General features: G+C 48.9%; 1 protein-coding gene across 1 annotated transcript in view; it reads left to right on the top strand.

Annotated features, from left to right (window-relative positions):
- The first annotated feature begins 7,482 nt into the window (after positions 1 to 7,482).
- Positions 7,483 to 19,661, top strand: part of LOC113950359 (carboxyl-terminal PDZ ligand of neuronal nitric oxide synthase protein-like) — a 29,405-nt gene continuing 17,226 nt past the window's right edge. The window contains exons 1-2 of the mRNA XM_027650126.1: positions 7,483 to 7,808; positions 11,622 to 11,693. Coding sequence (XP_027505927.1) covers positions 7,704 to 7,808; positions 11,622 to 11,693 — 177 coding nt within the window. The 5' untranslated portion in view covers positions 7,483 to 7,703. The remainder of the gene's footprint in view (positions 7,809 to 11,621; positions 11,694 to 19,661) is intronic.

Below are 19,661 nucleotides of genomic sequence, written 5' to 3'. Positions count from 1 at the left end.
GCGCCCCTTCCCCCGGGGCTGCCGCGCCGGGCGGCCCGGCCTGCCGGGGCTCAGCGGGCAGGGCCGGGGACCCCGGGGGCTCCTCCGCCTCCCGGGCTGGCTCCGTCCCAGCCGGTTCCATCCCCGCCGTCCCCATCCCCGCCCGTTCCACCCCCCTGCCCGCTGTTCCCATCCCCGCCGGCTCCGGCTCCATCCCCGCTGGTTCCATCCCCATCCCCGCCGGCTCCATCCCGGCCGGCTCCATCCCGCCCCCGCTCCCCGCCCGTTGCCATGGCAGCGGCGCGGCCCGTGACCCGCTCGCCCCGCCCCCCGCCGCCGTGACGCGCTGACGCCGCCTCCGCCATTTTGGAAAGGGGCAGGGCCGCCCGCCGCTCCCGGGGAGGCCATTTCGAAGGGCGCGGGGCGGGGCCGCCATATTGGAAGCGGGCGGAGCTCCTCCCTCATGGCGGCTCCGCCTCAGGGGGGGCTGTGGGTGCGGCCGCCTGTGGCCGCCCTGCGTTCACCACTGAAACCCGTTCCCGGGGGGCTCAGACACTGAATCCGCTCCTTACCGTGTGGTGGAGCGACTGTCATGTGAGCGCTGCCTCCTCACAAAGGGTGTTCCTACGCTCTATTCGGGTTCAGCTCAATCAGTGCTGCTACAGCCCTTCATCTCCGGATTTTAAACACTCTTTACACTGCCCGACTCAAACGCACTGCAAGAAAGTACGGAAACAGCTTTTACACTGTTTATAATGGAATTAATAACCTTAACAGCAGCTCTGTGATCAACCTGAGCAAGCTGGAAGGTTGTCCGTGCCCACGGCAGGAGTTGGAACTATATCATCTATTTAAAGTCCCTTCCCACCCACACCATTCCAGGATTCTGTGATATAGGAATCCCTCGCGATATAGTTGCAATGAAATTGAGAACGTCTTAAAAGGGAGCAAAAGCAGATTTGGGGAGTTAAGGAAGAGCAGGGCAGTGGGCAGGCGGTGGCGCTGCGCCCTGGGAAATCCAGCCTGGATGCAGGGAATTCCGACACTTTGGGGGGAAAAAAGACAGGAATGGTCAGAATTCTATGTGAAGGAGCGGTCACTAGAGTCTTGCCCTATATCAAGGCAGCAAAGAACCCATTTAAATGAGGGTAAAATTTAAATAAATGCTGCAAGAGCTGGGACTTCAGTTGGCTGCGAGTTAAAACAAAAAGGTCTTGCCAAGACCACGCTCCTGACTGTGGAACTCCCTAGGCCAGGAGATATCAATGTATCTTTTATCTGCTAAATCAGGTTATAAGAACAGCTGGATTAATCTCTCATTCTCACCCCACACACACACACGGGTGTTTTACAGACACAATGTGCCAATAACGGTGGTTCCATACGTGTGGACCCTTTTCCAGAAGTCAGCTGTAGTTTTTAAAGATGAAAATTTAATTACCAAGACACTGTCTTATTTCAACAGCAAACTAGAGCTTCACCTGCAACACTCATGATATGGTTATGGGGCAATGAAATTGAGAACATGTTAAAAGTTTTTTACACCCGTATTTTTTCAGTGCCTGACTTGTCTTCTGCCATTTACCCTTGCAGGCAACAAAGAAACTAATTAATTAATTAATTAACTAGAGTTACAATGTGAAGTGACCAGGAAGGCTCAGGCGATGTAGCTCGCTCTTAAATGATGTGCATTATTTTTTTTTATAGCTGTGACAGTTTTTAATTAAAAACTTGGGAGCTCAGAGGGGTCGGTAACGTTGGTAGGACGAGCTGTCTGGGTGGTGTCTTTTCTGTGTTCATCACTCAAGGTACATCCTTGGCCTCACTAACCACCACCAGATCACAGAATCACAAAGTGGTTTGGTTTGGGAAGGACATTAAAGACCATCCAGTTCCAAACCTCTTCCTTGGGTAAGAACAAATTATGAAGAAAAAGGAATGTTTTGCTTATGTTTGACATAGGCACAAAAAGTTCAGTTGTAAGAAAAGCAATTCAAAGATGTTGGAGTGTGATTTAAAATGGTGACCTGACTCTGACTGTCTCCCATTTTACTGCCAGGCTCCCAGACGAACATTTTTTAACACACAGATTTATCCTCACCAACGTCAGCAGTGCTGAAGGAAAGCCAGGGAAAGAGTTAAGATGGGCCAAGGCATTAAGAGGCTTTGGAGCATGGGAAATACCAAACAAAGTGATTGCAAAGGGGAAATATTTTTATATCTAGTTATGATATATCCACATTTCTTACAGGCTAATAACGGACTAGTTGTTTCTCTGCCTGAGAAGCTGTAATAAATCAGATACCTGCTTTGCCCTGGACTGTGTGGAGAAAACCTTTATTTCCTATTGAGATAAATAGAAATGGGCTGCAGTGTGCAGCGTGGGGTCAGGCTGTACGTGGCATTCAGGTACTGCAGGGTGGAGAGTAAAGTATAGGTTGGGTGGTAATGAGGTACAAGGTAATGCAGGAGAGTGTATCCCGCTGGATACTGCAAGCTGGATCTAGCAGCTGGAGAGAAATAGAAAACTTCAGATCATCTGTCCCCTGTGAGGAGAGGGGAGATTAAAGTTATGGTGTGCTGTTAAACACAAGCTTGTTTCCTGAAACCCTTGCTCAGAGGGAGTTGTTGATAAGAACAAACTGGTACTGTCTCATGATAATAAGTGAACAAGAATGTGCATTCCATCCAGGAGAACTGTAATGTCCTGTACTCTCATTAAATTCAGGATGTCAAATACAAGAGGTCTAATTTTATGGGAATGGGGAAGGATACTGTCTGATCGTACAGTATTTTACTCATCTCTCAATAACAACTTCACCCTCATTTACCCTAAATCGTCACTTACTGGGTCATTATACCATGACATGGCTAACCTGATGTTTGTGTGCACAGGTAACTGCCAGGTCCAAGCTGGAATCTGGGAACAAAGCAGTTTTACAGCTGCAGTAAGTGAACAGTGTGAGTTTCCCATCATGACAGTGTGCTGATCCCAGCAGCTCATACTGAGGGTGAACTGTGCTGCCAACCCGTGGTATGTGGAATTCATGAGTTAGGCAAGGGAACACATCAAGCTTATGAGGTTAAGTAACATTTTTCTTTAACAATAAATTTGCATTCTTCTAGTAAGCTTTTGTGTTTCTGAGTTGGGATCAAAATGTCTAGCTTTTCCCTAGCATCATAAGGACAGTAACTGCACTCTTTTCTACATTTTTCTTTTTCAAAGATAGCCAAGACAAGAAAAACCAAGTAACATGTAATTTACAAAAAAGAACAAACCATCTTTTTAAAATATTATATAAAACTGGCCCCCTGCCAGAGGCAAATTTGCAGAAATACTTTAGTGTACTGTTCTGAAAAAGAACACATTCCTCAAGCTATTATTAAAAAAAAAGTTACTCATGAAGAACTATCCATCTGTGTCTGAAGTTAGTAGCTCTTTTTGCAACGACGCAACTTCTGTCAGTTGGACTTTTTCACAAATCAATAAGAAAGCAAAATGAAAAATCAGAAGAAAATAAATCTATAAACCAACTCCTCCTGGAAAATGTCCGTGGTGGAGTTATGCTTCAGCCTGGGTTTAAATCCATATACATCACCCCTGCTGCCCATGTTTATGTTAGACCACGGAAGATTTGTGGTTGACCTACATATGCAAACAAAACATTTGCCGCATATTTGGGGTGGGGGGGATTTGCATGATAGAAGATGATGAAAATATGCATAATTGTAGATGACATTTCTCATTCCCCAGTCCTGCTGCACAGCCCTTTGGAGCTGGCCATGCATGAAAGAGGCTGCAGTCCTGACGGGCAGATTGCCTGTGCCGAACCGCCGAGACATTAAGCTTCTGTTTGTTCTTGAGCAACGCAAATCTGGTATAATCATCTCACCAAGCAGCCCCTCTGCTCGCAGAGGGCACGGACGACACTAACTGAGGGGGCTGAAACCATGAGTTCCACATGTCACTGCTGAGGTCACGTCATGTGCCAGCTTCAGAGACTCAGAGATTTTTGTTTGCAAGTCTTCTTGGTTTTCCTCAAATCCCCAGTGCAACAGAGGGTAACAACACACAATTTCAGTCAACAGTAGCTAATTTATCTATTCTTGCCTCCGCATTTCATCCCACAGCAGCATTTCTAGGAAGTCTGCTGGAGTGTTAGTACACCAGAGACTTTGCTCTAAAAATTGCACCAGCACAAGTAAGTATTAATAATGTTGATGAAGTTGCATGACAAACCCAGATCTCCTAGGATGGTAAAGCATGCACAGATCTCTCAGCTCTCACAAGGATGATATGGAAGTGCTTTCCTGTAACAGAGGTTTTGTCTGCCATTACTGGATGTCTGTCTGGTTGTTCTTGCTATGTCACATCTTATTTATCATTTAAAATCTTCGCAGCGCTGCTGAGCAGAAATAAGCGCTTAAAATGGTTAGAAGAAGGGAGGAAAATTCCTTGGCATCAAGACCAGGTCTCCTTTGGAAAGCTGAAAGCATACAGTGGATCTGCAGCAACTTTATCTGAGTTGTGAAGGTGGGTTTGGAAAAATATGACATGATCCGATGGGAACAACAGCTCCCTTCCCTGTAAATCAGCTGAGCAACTGATAAAGAACACCCTGCAGGATCACAGTCGAGGCATCTTCAAAAAATGAAGAAGAGGGATTTACATGCAGAGTAAATGGCAGTGCAGGCAGAAATGTGCACCCATGTGAGAGAAAGAGGAGGAAAGAAATCTTGGTAGCCGGTGCCTGAGAAAGAAAGCTGATCCAAACCTGTTCCCTGCAAAAACACTTGCAGCTCTGAGCCAAGAAGCTGTCTTGGTGCTTCACTCCTACTGCGTTCAGAGAAACGGGACTTTCTGTGAGTGCTTTGCACATCAAAGGAATAACTCCTCAGTACCTCCATGTGATGCAAACACCCACCATGGGGTTTGGCCAACGGCTCGGTCAAGAAGGGGTAATGCTACTCAGGGTTTGTTTATACTAAATCCGTGACGATGTCCTGTGTAACTGTTTCATTCCATATACTTGCCAGTTTTATTGTCCAGAAGAAAAGGCGTGCAGATTTCTTACTTCCAATGGAGTCAAAGAATTTTCTTTGACCAACAAACAAATTAAAAAGTTAACAGCTTTTTAAGTCTAGCAACCTTCAAACTCAATTCTCAAACACAGATCCAAACCATTAACCTTGGGAGAGTTAAGATCTATGAAAAGTTCACAGAAGTTCATGAACAGGGAATATTAAACACCTCCATTCAATTGTGATCTAACAGAGACTGGCACTTCGAGCTTTTTTAAATCACAGTTGCCTTCTTTTTCTCAGGATTCCCATGAGATGTTTCTTTCCTCCTACCCAAAGGATTTTGTAATCTGCGGGATACTGGATGGCACCAGGATGGGAATAAAAAGACCATTCTTGTTATTTCATCCTGTACTTTCTATCGGATTTTAAAATATAACTATCCCGAGCAAAGTCCATATGCTCCCACGTCTACAGGAATGCTCTTGTGGCAATGGGAGGGTAATGAGGAGAAAGTCTGAGCAGCTCAGCACGATGGCAGGTTCATGCACGCCTCAGCTGAAATGAGTATTGCAGAATCAATGCAGAGACTCAACAGCAGTGGCTGTGTTAGGTTTTTCCCCTTATGAGTTGAGCTTTGCTGGCGTTAGCATCAAAGGCAGCATGAGCATAGGCTGACTGGGTGGCATCTCCTCCTCCTTGGGCTTAGGAGAACCAAAGACCTGAATCTTGCTCAATCAGTCCAAGGGCATTTGCACACAAAATCTAGGTTATTCATTCAGGTCAACTGATATTTTTTTAATCAAGAGATGTGCAAGATAAGAAAAGTGCCATGAAACGTTCTAAGTATGCACTAAACATCATCACAAAGACCACACAAAAAAATCACCAACAAAAAACTAAACCCATGCATCTGCAGGCGAGATGTGTATCTAGAGGAGCATCTTGGACAGAAACCAACTGATCTATTAACATACCTGAGACAAACCCCATATTGAGTTATGCTGCATAAAAGAGGGATTAGCATAAACATGTGAATATTTAAATGGCAATATAATGCAACATTTTAACTTGGAAGAAAAAAAGCCTGTCTGGAAACAGAAAACCTTAGCAAAGACAGAAGGCTGACCACAGAACCTTCACCAGCACCAGTGCCAGGAGGAGTTGCTAATACCACAAAATACTTGAACATGTAGGGTCACAGTGTGTGAACCAATATTAATTCCTGGAGCTTTTTCTCCCTCTCCTAATTATAAGTTTCTGGATTTTTGGCTCTTGCCCATCTCCCACTGACTTACAAGTACTCAAAGATGCCAAGAAGGTCAGGGTGATTACGCCCCTGAGATGGAGACAGGGACTTGTGCCGTGTCTGCCTGTGGCCAGAATTTTCTCTCTTGCTGATGGGAAAGCCACATAAAAGGCGATGTCCAACAACGTTCAAACCGCTGTCTGGGGAGTTATTTATATGACAAGAAGTTACAAGTGATCACTCAAAAATTAACTTGGGAAAACCCAGATGAGATCCACTGGAACCCATGCAACCCGCCACCCTTTGGATTCTACACAGTTCACATTTCTGATCATGTCTGTAAATGGAGTGTGGCTGTAATAACAGCCAGAAGACAAAACTTGGGTCCTGCCATCACAGCAGTGCACAAAGCTCATCCCTTCCCCATGCTGGTGCCCAATGAGAGGAATGTCACTCTCAGGCGTGTCAGTGTCCCAGAGTGGCATCCGTGAGGGCTCACCTGTGCCTGGCAGTGCCTTGCCACCGAGACGAAGCTGGAAGGAAAGAACACCCTGAGCACACAGGGTGCCACAAATCCTCAGAGTATATTGAGTCATGCAGCAGACATGGGACATGACTGTGCGTCAGGCTTTGGAGAGAGGGCATGTGCTAATTACTAACAGGGCTGTAAGTCACATTAACACTGGACACACATAATGGGTTTAGGTGACCACTCACACAGGAGCTGCTGTGATCCCCAATCATTGTGTATCTGCCTGTTTAGAGTTTCTAACGTGGAAAATGTACATTTACAGCCCGGGTTTGGCATTCTGTGCCCTCCAAGGGTCTGACATAGCATTGCTTCTCTGGTTCAAAGGCGCTGTCTGGCCAGGACATCCTGGACGTGTGGAGACAAACCCTCTATGACCAAACTTCAACCAGGTGCCTCAGGTGCGTTCAAACCCACGGAGCCATCCTTGCGAGGCCAGACCTCCCTACCCGATTCGCAGGGCTCTGCTCCCTCCAGAGCGCCCGGGCAGCGCTCGGGGTGCCCCGCACCGACCGGAGCGACGGAGAGGGGTCTGGAGCATCGCTCTGAGGAGGGGAGAATGCGGGAGCTGGGCCTGGTTAGTCTGGAGAAGAGAAGGCTGAGAGGGGGACACCATCGGAAAGAGCCTGGCACCATCCTCTCGTTACCTGCCTTCCGCAGCCGGAGCCCCGCGGCGGGGCCGGGGCGGGGCGGCCGGGCAGGGCCGGGCGGCTCCCGCCGCCCCCCGCATCACATGAGGGAACTTCGGGCCAATGGCGCCGCGGCGGGGCCGGGGCCCCGCTCGCTCCCGCGGACGCTCATTCAAAACGCGGCCGGGCTCGGGTGCCCGCAGCCCCGCACGGCGCCCGGGGCTCGGCGGGGCGGGCGCTGCCGGCCGCGATGCCCGGCGTGGCCGCGGGCTGAGGCGGCCGCCCGCCCGCCGCCATGCCGGTGAAGAACCGGTACAACCTGGTGGACGATGGCTGCGACTCCCGCGTCCCGCTGCACAACGAGGAGGCCTTCCAGCACGGCATCCACTTCCAGGCCAAGGTGAGCCCCGGGCGCGCTCCCCTCCCCAGCCCCCGGGGCGGGGGGCGCAGCGGGTCCCCCCCGCCTGTCACAGCCCCGCGTCCCCCCGCGCTCGGGGGCTTTGGCAGCGGCCCCCCGGGCTCCCCCCTCTTTGCCTCTGGCAGCCAGCACCGGGCTGGGGGTCCCCGCGGGCCGGGGTCCGGTGCTGTCCAGCACCCACCGGGGTGGCACCCACTGGCCACGGGCCCTTGGCCCCATGGCTCGAGGCCAGGCTCGCCGAGCCCCCCCAGCCCTGCCACGGGCTGTCTCTTCAGCTCTGGAAGTGCCCCTGGGCCAGGCAACCGTGGGCCAGGTCTAAGGGAGTCTAAAGGAAACAACCATCAGTTATGAAAGCCTTACATTTAATTAGCACAATCAAACAGGTTCTTGCGCTTTTCCCAGTATTTTGTGAGCTGTGTAATCCTTAGGCGCTGCCTCGTGCACCTCGTTTGGGAGCTGGTCTGGGATGACCCCTCCTGACAGCACCGTGGACACTGTGCCAGGTGCACGTCCCTGCCCGATCGGGTGCCTGTCCTGTCCCCCATCGGGCAGAACCCCACTCCTGTCACAGTGGGGTAACAGCTCCCTATTCCCTTAGAAACCAGCAGACTGCTATGTGCTGCTTAAATAATAGTGCCTTGCTCCATTTGACCCCTTCACTGCACAAAAAGCAGGGCGGGCAAGGTCTGCAGCCTTAAGGCATCAGAAAGAAATACTGATATCGTCAGAAATTTCATATTGATTATGAGGAACAGCCTGGCAGCACAGCAGCACTCTCAGAGAGTGGCTCCATTGGAATTGGCATTCTGTAGACAGCACAGGGAACGGGTTTATAATTCAGCTGACAAGAAGAATTGCATTTTGCTGGAGCAACTCATAGGCTCCCTTCCCCTCTTTGCAGGTGGCCTAACACAGATTAGAAATGGAATTCACGCCTGCTGTCTCCTGAGCTGGAAAGAAGGGGCATATACATTCCAATAAAGCTTTGAAATACAGATTCTGTGCCTTTTGGTTTTCCTACTAAAAGAGCTGTAAGATTTAAGCAGGAAATGGGATGAATCTGAATAGACAGCTAATCACGTATTTTAAAAAATTTCTCTTCCTCGGGGGGGGGAGAAAAACAAATAATCTGTGATTTTTTGAGTTAAACTAACATTTGCTGGGCTGCACACTGTGCCAAGGAGAAAAAAAAAATCCTTATTTTGATTTTTAAAAGATGGGAAGCAACTGTACCTTTAACTGAGTGAAACTGGCTTCTTCAGATTGACAGCTGCAGGCATCCAGAGCTGGAGTGGATAACAGGCTGTTAGGATGTGTGGGTCTGGGATGGGGTTTGCATTGCTGTAGTAACTGAGCTTGCTTGGTTCTGCTCTATAGTCTGTCTCTTCCAATTAGGCTGCTCATTGTGGCCACATCAGTCAGCTGGGACGCTGACAATGACAAGGCTGCAGCTGGCTGCAGGTGTCCCTCACCAGGCAATGCTACTGACCACACTCACTCTCTAATCTCCACATTCCAAACTGCCTTACTTCCCCTGTAATCTTCGGGAGGTCAGTACTGGGAGCTGCTTGTGGAAAGGCAGCTGTTTGGGCAGAGCTTCACGTGCTGTTTCATGAGCTTCGTGGCTCTGTGTGGGAGCACAGGTACCCAAACTCTGCAGCAAGGCCAGAGCAGGGAGTTTGGGACAATCTCCTCTGGCTCAGCAGTCACCAGCTCTCCTCTTGCCCCAGTAAATTTAGCAATTTAGCCTGTTCCCCACTGCAGCTCTGTTGTGGCAGACAAAAGGCCAGCTGGCTGCATGGAATTCCTCTGGATTACCTGTGACTGTACTGACAGCCATGGCAGAGCGGGGAAGGAGATCAGCACACCAAAGAGGCCACAGATCTGGAGCAATACAGCCCTGCTCTCCCCACCAGCCCAGAGGGAAGCCCTGGCTCTGATGCTCCCCTCCCTGCTGCCCTCAAGCTCTTGTGGTCCGAGTTTGGCTCTCCTGTGGTTTACCAAAGGCTATAGCTGAACTTAACTGCTCTTAAAAATGCCATTTTACAAAGGCATTTACAGAAGAAGCAGCAAAGCCAGATGACCTTTCAGATTGCTTGCGGTGTTTATTTCAAGGCAGGAGAAAGAGCAGTAAAGACTGAGCCAGGAGAGCTCATCTCTGAAAGCCCTTTTAAGTACACATTTTACAAGATAAAACCCATTGCAAGCTGCAAGTGTTACAGTGGAGAAATAAAACCAGAACTGTGTCAGTAACAGCGATAGCTATGGGCTGCTCTTGGGGTATTATTTTGTCTCTGTTCATATGTATATTATCACCCTGAATGTTTGCAGGGGCCTCCTGATTAGCTGCTCCTCCTTCTCCTTTCCTCTCCGCAAGGAAACAACTTCCAAAAAAAACCCCCTCAACTAAACCACACACTAAAATCCAGATGCAGCTCATGAACCAAATGCTCCAGGGAGGCTCACTAAGCTTTGGGAACTGCCCTCTGCCCCCCCCCCTTCAACAGCAGAGATGGGCCGTGTTACCCTGAAGGAGCTGATGGGCCCCACTGGGATCCTGCCAGCACCAAGTCTGGCACCTGCCCCTGACTGCCAGGGCCACACCTGGCACACACTGGCATTAGTCATTGGGCCCTCACCCTCTCACTCAGATGACATTCTTGCTGTCCTCACCAGCGTGCCCCTGACATGCGGTGAGCCACACCACCTTACAGCATGAGTGGCCTCTGCCTTTGCTCCCCACACACTGTGACTGCCCAGGATGCCGCGTATTTTCCTCGTTCCCCAGCCTGAGCTGGCAGCTTTGTGCCTTCTCCACTTGGCAGCACAGGCAGCACTCCTGTGCCTCCGTGCCACATGTGCTGTCACCAGTCCCCCTGCGCAGCAGCAGCTGCCTCCTGCCACCAGGTGCAGGTTCTGCTCTGGCACACAAGTGTTACAACCCAGCACGAGGGCAGAGTACAGGCAGCACAGGAGCAGCAGGAAGCTGCCTGCAGGTCTTTTCTGATGACCCCTGGAGCATCTGCAACATAACTGCCATTCCACGCAGGAGAACAGGCAACCAACTCACAGGAGGCTCTGGGTGTTCTGGTAGAGGTGGAGGTGCTGGGAACCCACCCACCATCTGCCAGGTCTCAGACCTCAGTAAGGGGCCGAGTTAGAACTGGGGCCTACACTGAAGTGCTGACACTCAACACCAAGGGCAGCCCAGCCTTACCAGTGGTTAGGACTGCAGCTCTTCTAAGCAGAGTTAAAAACAGGGGTGTAGGACACAGATTTGGGTGGTCTTACCAGGACTCTACAGACAGCTGAGCTGGTCCAACCAAGCAGGGATGGTGGTGTCCAGGGAGACATCTTCAGTCTGATGGTCCAGACTGAAAACTTAGGCCAGAATCACAAGCCTTTTCCAGGAAAGCTGTTTGCAACCTTCCAACTCTTACATGCTTTTAGTTCTGAGCCTTTTAAAAGCAGGTGTAGCAGGGAAGAACAAAGGACGGACAGTCCCATTTTCAGACCCACAGGACTGTAACTCAATTAGCAGCAGACATTGCCCTGCAAAGCACTGGTAAAGGCACATCCAGAATCCAAATGAGGTCAGAGCCTCACACCCGACCTTAGAAATCCATGAACTCGCTGACTTTGATAACATTATCCACCACACATATTCCTATCATCTCCTGGGTCAAGAGAGTCTAGCCAAGGAGGGACTAAATAAATGAGAGATGCTGTTTGTTTTGAAGAAACACCACTGACCTGTGCATTGCTGAACAGACATCTCACTGTTCTGTCTTTCAGTACATCGGCAGCTTGGACGTCCCCAGGCCCAACAGCCGCGTGGAGATTGTGGCAGCCATGAGGAGGATCCGGGTAAGTCCAAAAGAGCTGAGCCCACGTGGAATAAAGGGTTACATTCCATGGAGGGACTTGGTCACAGTGTGCTGTTCTGCATTCCCCCCAGCCCTTCCTATCTGCAGCTCAAATCTCAGCACAGTCAAGTTTGTAACAAGCTTCTCCTGAATTCCCAAGGCATCTTAGGATAGATCCATCCCCTACTCTTTGCAAAGGGATCAGTTAGCAAAACTCAAACATAAACCCCTCTTCTGTGCTGAGGAAGTATGGGGCTTCTCCTTGACCCTAAGAGATTTATTTATCCTGTATGGAGCTTTGTGTGTGTGAAAAATAAGCTGAACACAATCTGCTCCACAAAAGCACTTAAATTCATTGACAGTTCCAAATATACTGTGTTATTATATATTGACACATCAGTGGCCTGACAGATGTGATGGATGTAAATCCCATCTGACTAGACTTTGTGGATTCTGCTGCTCATGGAATAATTTGCTGCTCTTCCCATCTTCCAGTACAGTTTTACAGTTCTTATTTCTCATCACCAAGCCTGTGCTCTTCCTCCTCTACCCCTTTGTTCTGCAGAGCAGGCTGTGAATGGTCACCAGATTTAGCTGTGATTAGCAGGGTGGGTAGCTCACATCTGCTTCATGTATAACCAGTTCAAGTGCATCTCCCCCAAAAGGCAGTGCAGCTGCTGTGTCTGGCTGAAGTTTTGCAGGGGTCTTAATTCTGAGGCTGTTCATATGTCTCACATCAGCTGAAGCAGGTTTGAGACTCTTCCATTTAAAGCTTTGAAGGGATTATCCTATTTTCTCCCCTCCCCCCACAGTGTTTAACCATCTAATTTTCCTTCAGAATAGTGCTTTTTAAACTTAGCCTGTAACTGGCTGGGGAGCTGATGTATTCATCTCCAGCCAAGCTCAGAAATGACATTCCCCTCCCTTTGCCTGCTCAGACTATTAGCACAGCTCTTGCTCAGAACACAGTGCAGCAGCAGTCTAAATTGCCTGGTTATTTATGGAACAGGTGAACATCTATAGGAAGCAAAGGCAGTAGGTGAAGACCACCAGGGCATTTTAGGTGCTGGCATAACTACTGGCACTTTTTCATCTGAATCAGTATTTATCATCAGATTTGACACTGCACTTCTGCTGATCTTTGACTGGATAACACCCTTGATAGAAAACCTTGAAAAAGCAAATCATATTTTAATATCACTTAAAAGAAGGTGTTGCATTCCATTTCCACACCTGCTGTTGCCACAATGGTACGTGGTTCAGAGCCTTGGGAGTGCAACAGCATGCTTGAGTGCTACAAGAGATATAAAAACCCACTCTGCATTCCTGGATGCCATCAGTTAATCTTATCACACAATATTTTTAAAGTAGGCATCCTGTATTCTATCGTGGGTTTTTAATCTTGGAAGCCTGTTCCAAAAAGGGAGGGCCTTCCCTTTTCATGTGCACATTGTACAGCAGGATCTTATTCAGACACTTCCTGGCTGCTGAGCGGAAGATGCTCCTCTATTGAAGATAGTTAATTGGCACTGATCCTTAATTAGAGCATAAAGAATGAACTGGGAGGTCTTTGAAGAGAATTCTAGTGCACAGAGTACCCAACCTAGGAACTGAGGGAAGATGGGGTTTATTTATGTAGCGTTCATTTGCATGCAGAGGCCTTGCCTGTACTGGAGTTTTTTCCCATGGACTCTCAGCAGCACCAGTTGCAACTGGGAGGAAACAGTGGAAGAAGCTGTTGAGGGAAGTGAGTATTCTCCTGCCACGTTATTGTGAGTGGTGGTGCCTGTTTGCACTGCAAGCGTGAGTAAGGTCCCACAGCCCTGCCAAGTGCTGGCAGGGGCACAACGTGCTGGAGCTTTCATCCTTTGTGCACTCCAGCGTTCCACTGGAATTCTCTACTGGAGCGGAAGGGAAAAGTCGCACGGTACAAGCCCCAGCACAACATTCCCTGTGCTGCTCCCTGTGCCCTGTGACATGGGAGAGGCGGGAGCCAGCCCACAGCACAGCCGGGCTGTTACTCACCGCTGCTGCCACGCGGGGAGGGACACAGGGAGGAGGATGAGGAGTCACAGCTCCCTTTTCCAGGCTGTGACAGAGCTGGTTACTCTAGTTACTCATCGGTAAATTGATACAAGCTCCAAAACTGCCTTCCCACTACAATGTCTCATTGCTGTGATGAAAAGCACTTTCCCCAGGGAAAAGCCTCCAGCTGCCCAGCACTCCAAGTGCCCCGAGAGGGCCTAAGGGAAGTAGCAACTCCAAATGCTAATCCTTGTCCTGTGTTTTATGCTGGGCTCTTCTACCAGTTGCACATGAATTATGCCAGGGAACTGGGGAGCAGTTCAGTGGGATTCTCCATGCATTAGAGAGCACTCTGCTTACAGAGTTCAGGACACTGCTCTCAGGGAGCCTCAAACAACACGTTTTAGCATTAGCCTGCTGAAATCGTGACCTGCTCTTTGGCAGTAGGTATTAAAGATGCACTTTCCTAGTAAAGCTGAAATCCATCTTCCAGGCTGAATGGATGCTTGTAGAATTGCTAGCAATACTCCATTAGTCACACATTAGATTCCCATTTCATAACAGACTGGAAAACCTTGTCTCATCATGTTCTATGTTTCCACTGGAGGGAATGCAAATGCAATAGGTAGAACAGGGAAGCTGCTGTTCTTAGCTTCCCATTATGCAGAGCTAGACAACTTTAAGTTTGCTAATCCTCCCAGTGGATTATTAGCTGCATACAGCTGCCATGTTGTTATTATACGATCAGAGTTCAAACTAATCCTTCTACCTCTTGCCCTGGCAGGGGAGGTGATGAAATGAGTTTGCTGCTTGGATAAGTACACTGTACTCTGACAGGCATGTCAAGTGTCTGTTTAGCAGAGTCCAATTCATCCTGCAGCTCCAAGCACCCAGGCAGGAATTCCTCCACCTCCCAGGGAGCAGCATCTGCTGCCTCCGGCTGCCCGAGGCCATCCAAGTCTGGGTGTCTGACAGCTCCTGCTCACGCTCCTGTGCTCCATCAGCATCCTGGTGGAGCTGGCTTTCTGCTGGAGTGGATTCATCTGCAGGTATTTGAGCCTTCTCAGCACTCCAGGGAGCTTATGCACAAGGTTTTTCCTCCTGCACAAGTCAAGTGGTAGCTAATGCGAAGATGGGTTTCATAAAACGCAAAATGTTTCCTTGAAGCTCCTGAGGTTGCTCAAAAAAATCTTAGTCTGGGAGACCAGGCTTTAAGTGCAAGGTTAATATCACCACATTATCCTGCATCCATTCCCCAGAGCCAGCACTGACCAGAGCAGAAAGTCAGCTGTTCCCTTCCTAGAGCAACACTCCCCTCAGTCCAGCACTTCAGAGCCAGCCGAGCAGCCCCAGTGAAGTGCTGCTATTTTGAGTGGTGAGTTGTACAAGGACAGAGTGGGAGTAAGTGTCAAAGCCTGTCATCCCCACAGACAGCCTGCTGCAGCAATTCCCCAAGACACTCCATTTAAATACCTCTAAGGCACAGAATTGGTTTCCTTGGAATTTGCACTTACATATCTCTGAAGCCTAGAAATTTCAGTTCTGTTTGGAAGGTCTAGCTTGGACCTAAGCAGGTATTGACACTGAGAAAGAAGCCAGATGTTGGATTATTTAATCATTCCATAAGGGAACAGCCAGCTGGTGCAGTGCCCATCCAAACACCAGGATGAACAAACAGGAGGCAGGCATCCAGACTACTGTTTCTTCTGTTACCTCCACATTTCTTGCACTTAATTTAATCAATAAGCCTTTTTCCCCAGAGGCGAGTGTGCCAGAGAAACAAACATTTATAATTCTTGACACAGGATATATCAGAAGTGCCTGAGTGCTCCTCGGTGTGAGAACTGGGTTCTCACTTCAGCTTCCCTCTTACCCTGATCACTCTTACTGCATCCATGCTTTAAGCAGAGCCTCAACACTCTGCAGTTTCTCCACATGGTATTTGAGTGAGGAAGTGCAATCTTGCCACACTGCAAGTCAGAGTGACTGCCAAATATCAACTGGTAGTGCTGAAGTGCGACATGACAGCAATTTAAATCAGGATGAGTAAGTTACAATCCTACAATGCAAACTTGTGAAGCAGAGGCAGCAGAGACAGCCACACAGAACCTGCCTCTGCACTCCAGCAGCTCCCAGTCTGAGAGCTGGGCTGGCTCACACAGCAGCTCACACTCAGAGCCCTACCAGGCTGTAAATTGCAATGGTTCAGGAGCAAATATGGATGTGATTTATCTGCTCTTGCTACAGAAGGAGAGGAACCAGGTGGACAGCTGGCAGAGGGCAGGGTGACCGCCTTCAGCCCTCTCAGCTTAATTTATCACCGTGATAGAGATGTTTCACAGACCCATTAGTGAGATTGTTCTAGAACAGTTCCCTCAGCTTTCCCAGGCAGGCAGCCTTCTCACTACACATATATAACTTGGTCCAAGACATCCTTGCCATACAGCCCTTCTCTTCTCCAGGCACCTGGTGCCCTGAGCAGAGGTGCGTCCCATTATCCAGCCCACCCACAAGACTGCTCAGCTCCAGGCACTGTGGTCTCAAAAACACCAGTTATTCCCAACATCCCATCCACAACAGGCATCTGAGCCAGTTTAAGGTTTCTACCACACAAGATTAAGCTAATTGGGTTTACCTTTCCAGGCCCTGGCAAAATACAGCAAGTGTTTTCAGGATGGCAATTAAGTGTTAATTGCAGCTAAGTTTAGCCCTAATGCCTCATTAGTTTGTTTTCCCTCTATTTGTTACAGCTATAGCAGAGTCTCCTGCTCAAGGATGGGGATCAGGATGGGCTTCCCAGGAGGCAGGATTCCCACTGTGTGCTCTGAAGGTCCTACCTGAGCCTTGCCAGGCAGCCTCTTACCTGCTCCCATCCAAGAGGAGGAGATTGGGTGTGGAGCCAGAGACCCCTAGACCTCTAATTAGGCTCTCATTAGAATCTAGGCAGCAGCCCTGCGGAATATCTAGTATGCCCACACGCACATTAGCCCATTTCCATGATCCAGCAGATTTTGCACCCATTCCTATCACACCTTCACTGGAGCCTTCCCCAGCCCAGCCCCCCAGCAGGTTCTTTGCCCTCTCTCATGCCCGAGGGCTGGTTAGTGGGTTTAACTGGGACAGGGAGCCCTGGAACTGCCACATTCAGTGCACTGCTCTACTGGAAAGCTTGTTACTCTTCCACACTACAAACAGCCCCGAGTTTGGTTCCCACAGCCAGTTTGCTGATCTTTAGGAAGATAAGAGACCTGACAGGGCTCTCACCGTACATTAAGTGATAACAGACACATTTCAGGCCTTGCCTTTGTGCAGCACAGGATGTTGCAGGAGGTGAGCCCTCTGGCAGAAGGTGTGGCAAGAATCCATTTCTCCAGGCAAAGCAAGTGGCCTCAGCTTGAGCACCTTTCAGATGCTGCTCCTCACCCTACTCCCATCCTGCTTGCAGGAAGGGATTCTTGCCCTGCCACTGAGTTTTATAGCCACTCCCCTTTCCCAGTCTGCCCTGCAGCCCTAATTAGCCAAAACACCAGGTGGGACTAATCTCCCTCATGTCCCTTGCCATGAAGGCCTGAGGTTGGGCTTGGAAGGGTGGGTGATGCAGGTGCAGCTCTTTAGGCCTCTCTACACGTCACCCAGTCCGTGGTCACCTTGGCAGGCTCAGGTGTGCTCTGTGCACATGTTGCTTTCCTGGCCTTACAGAAAGTGTCATTTCATAAACTGAAGAAATGGCTTTCAAAACGTGGAAGCTTCTTTTGTAGAAGAATCAAGTCTGCCCTGTTTCCGACTAACCCAATCTTGTTTTACCCATTGTCTGCTGTTCCTATTATCATAACACACAGGGAAGAAGCTCTTAATGAGCTGGTTTTGCAGTGGCACCATGCACAGCGTTTCTAGGCAGCGTTGTGTGACTGCGGTGGAGAACTGACTGTGCTCTGCTTGTACATCTTGAGTGGGAGGAGAGGAAAAAACACCTCAGATTACGCAAGAATCCAGCCTTCTGCTCACTACCTGGGGGTCTTACCGTGTCATAGAGCTGCTCCACTGACTTACAAACTCCTGGAGATTTCCACCCTGCTCATCTCCAACCCTAAATCAGCCCTGGACTTCTTGCCACAGAATAATTAGTCACCTTCTGTCACTTCTGAGCTGAAACAAGTGGGGACTGGTCAAGCTGTGAATACAGGCCACTGTGACAAAAGACAGCTTAGGGCTTTTTCACTAGCCACATACTATGACCCAGTTTTTGAGGAGTGGCCAGTGACTAGAGATGCTTCAGTTCTTCCAGCCTGTTCAGTGTATGATTGATAACAGATGGGTGGAGGGATCAGTCAGTGAAATGTGTCATCTCCAGGCAACGGTGACCTTTAGTGCCTTCCTCAGAGTGCTCAGAACTCCATGGCTTCTCCAGCGAGGGGGTGGAACAGGGAGGCACATTAATACTGTTTTGCATGAGAGTCATGGTGGATTGGAGTTTAGTTGAAGGCTAATAAAAGCAGCAGTTAAATAGATAAAAGCTAAATTAAAATGTTAGTGCTAAATAGAACAAGACAGATTTTTTGTCTAAGGCTGAATCTTGGCAATGGAGCAGGTACCTTTTAATTGTAAAATAAAGTGCCTTTACCAGAATTATCATTATATTACTGAAGCGTTTAATTTCACTAGCTAAAATACCAGAGTATGAGATCTCTGCAAAGCTTTTATCTAGTTTGAAATAGAGAGGCTTTTTCACCAATTATGTTCCTGGTTGTAGAGTATTACAGAGATGAAATACAATGGCTTTCAAATTACATTCTGGTGGAGAACACTCAGCCACGACTCAAAGCTGCTTCTTTGTTGGTGTCTGAAAAAATGTAATTGAGATGGTAACCAGAGGGTAGCAAGGATATTGGATTGGCTTGGTAATGAGGAGGTGCCTCAGTCTGAGTGACAGCTGCAGGGGCACAGAAGCTGGGGTTGCCTGTGGGGTGGAGCAGAGACCCTCCCTGCACAGCTAATACAAGTGCACAGGGGGATTTCCAGCAGAGCAGGGGGATGTGTTTCAGGAACACAACAGGATGGCCCATGAAGATGCAAACACTTAAACCTGTCCCATGGATGAAACCATCTACATACAGGGAAAAATAAAAAACAAATCAGCCTTTGGCTGTGGTGTAACCTCATGCCTTGACTGAGCCTTTCTGGTCCGTAGGTTGAGTCTGTGCTGGACACAGCAGGAAGGCCAGACCCAGTGCCACAGCAGTGTAGATGTTGTCTTGATTTTGTCCTTATGGATCAGTGTTCTGAGATGGGACCCTGAGGGACCATGACCACAAAGCCAAATTCAGCCTATTAAAATAAGATTTGCTAACAATAGCTTGGTCCTACATTTGCTTTCTTGGTTCTGCTTTTGTTCTGTACTAAATGAGACCCGAAGGCAAACAGAATCAGTGCCACTTAACATAATACTTTGACAAGCTACTTCATGTTCTGACCAAATTACTGTATGTTAAACCTGCAGAATGAAAGTCTTGAATGGGTCCCCGGAAGGAAGGATGCTTTGATGAGAGCAGGGATTTTTCAAAGGCATTTCGGGATGGTTTTCCTTCTTTCTTGCAGCAGTGATTAAACATTCTTTAAATGTCCTTTCCCTGGGCCAGATGGGTTATTTGGACTAATTGGCAACAGCCTGACAGTTTTCAGGACACCTGAGTCACTTCCCGCTTCCTCCATCCTTCTGTCACTGCTGCTGCAGATATCCTGCCTTGGGTAGGTCTGCTGGGGGGAGGATGTGGCCCTGTGCATTCCAGGGAGCATCACAGGCCAGGGCCCTGGATCACCTGCTCCCTGAACAGCCAGGTCCAGCATACCCCCAGGAATCCCACCAAACCCTCTGAGCTCCAGGGGTTTCTTTCTAAAATTCAAATCCTTTTTGTCACATGAAGAGCAGCGGGATGTGTTAAGATCA

Source organism: Corapipo altera, unplaced genomic scaffold, assembly GCF_003945725.1.
Source record: "Corapipo altera isolate COAL_440 unplaced genomic scaffold, ASM394572v1 268, whole genome shotgun sequence".
In the NCBI taxonomy this organism is placed as follows: Eukaryota; Metazoa; Chordata; class Aves; order Passeriformes; family Pipridae; genus Corapipo; species Corapipo altera.
The sequence above is the reverse complement of the archived record's forward strand: the minus strand, read 5'-3'. Positions and strand labels throughout refer to the sequence as shown.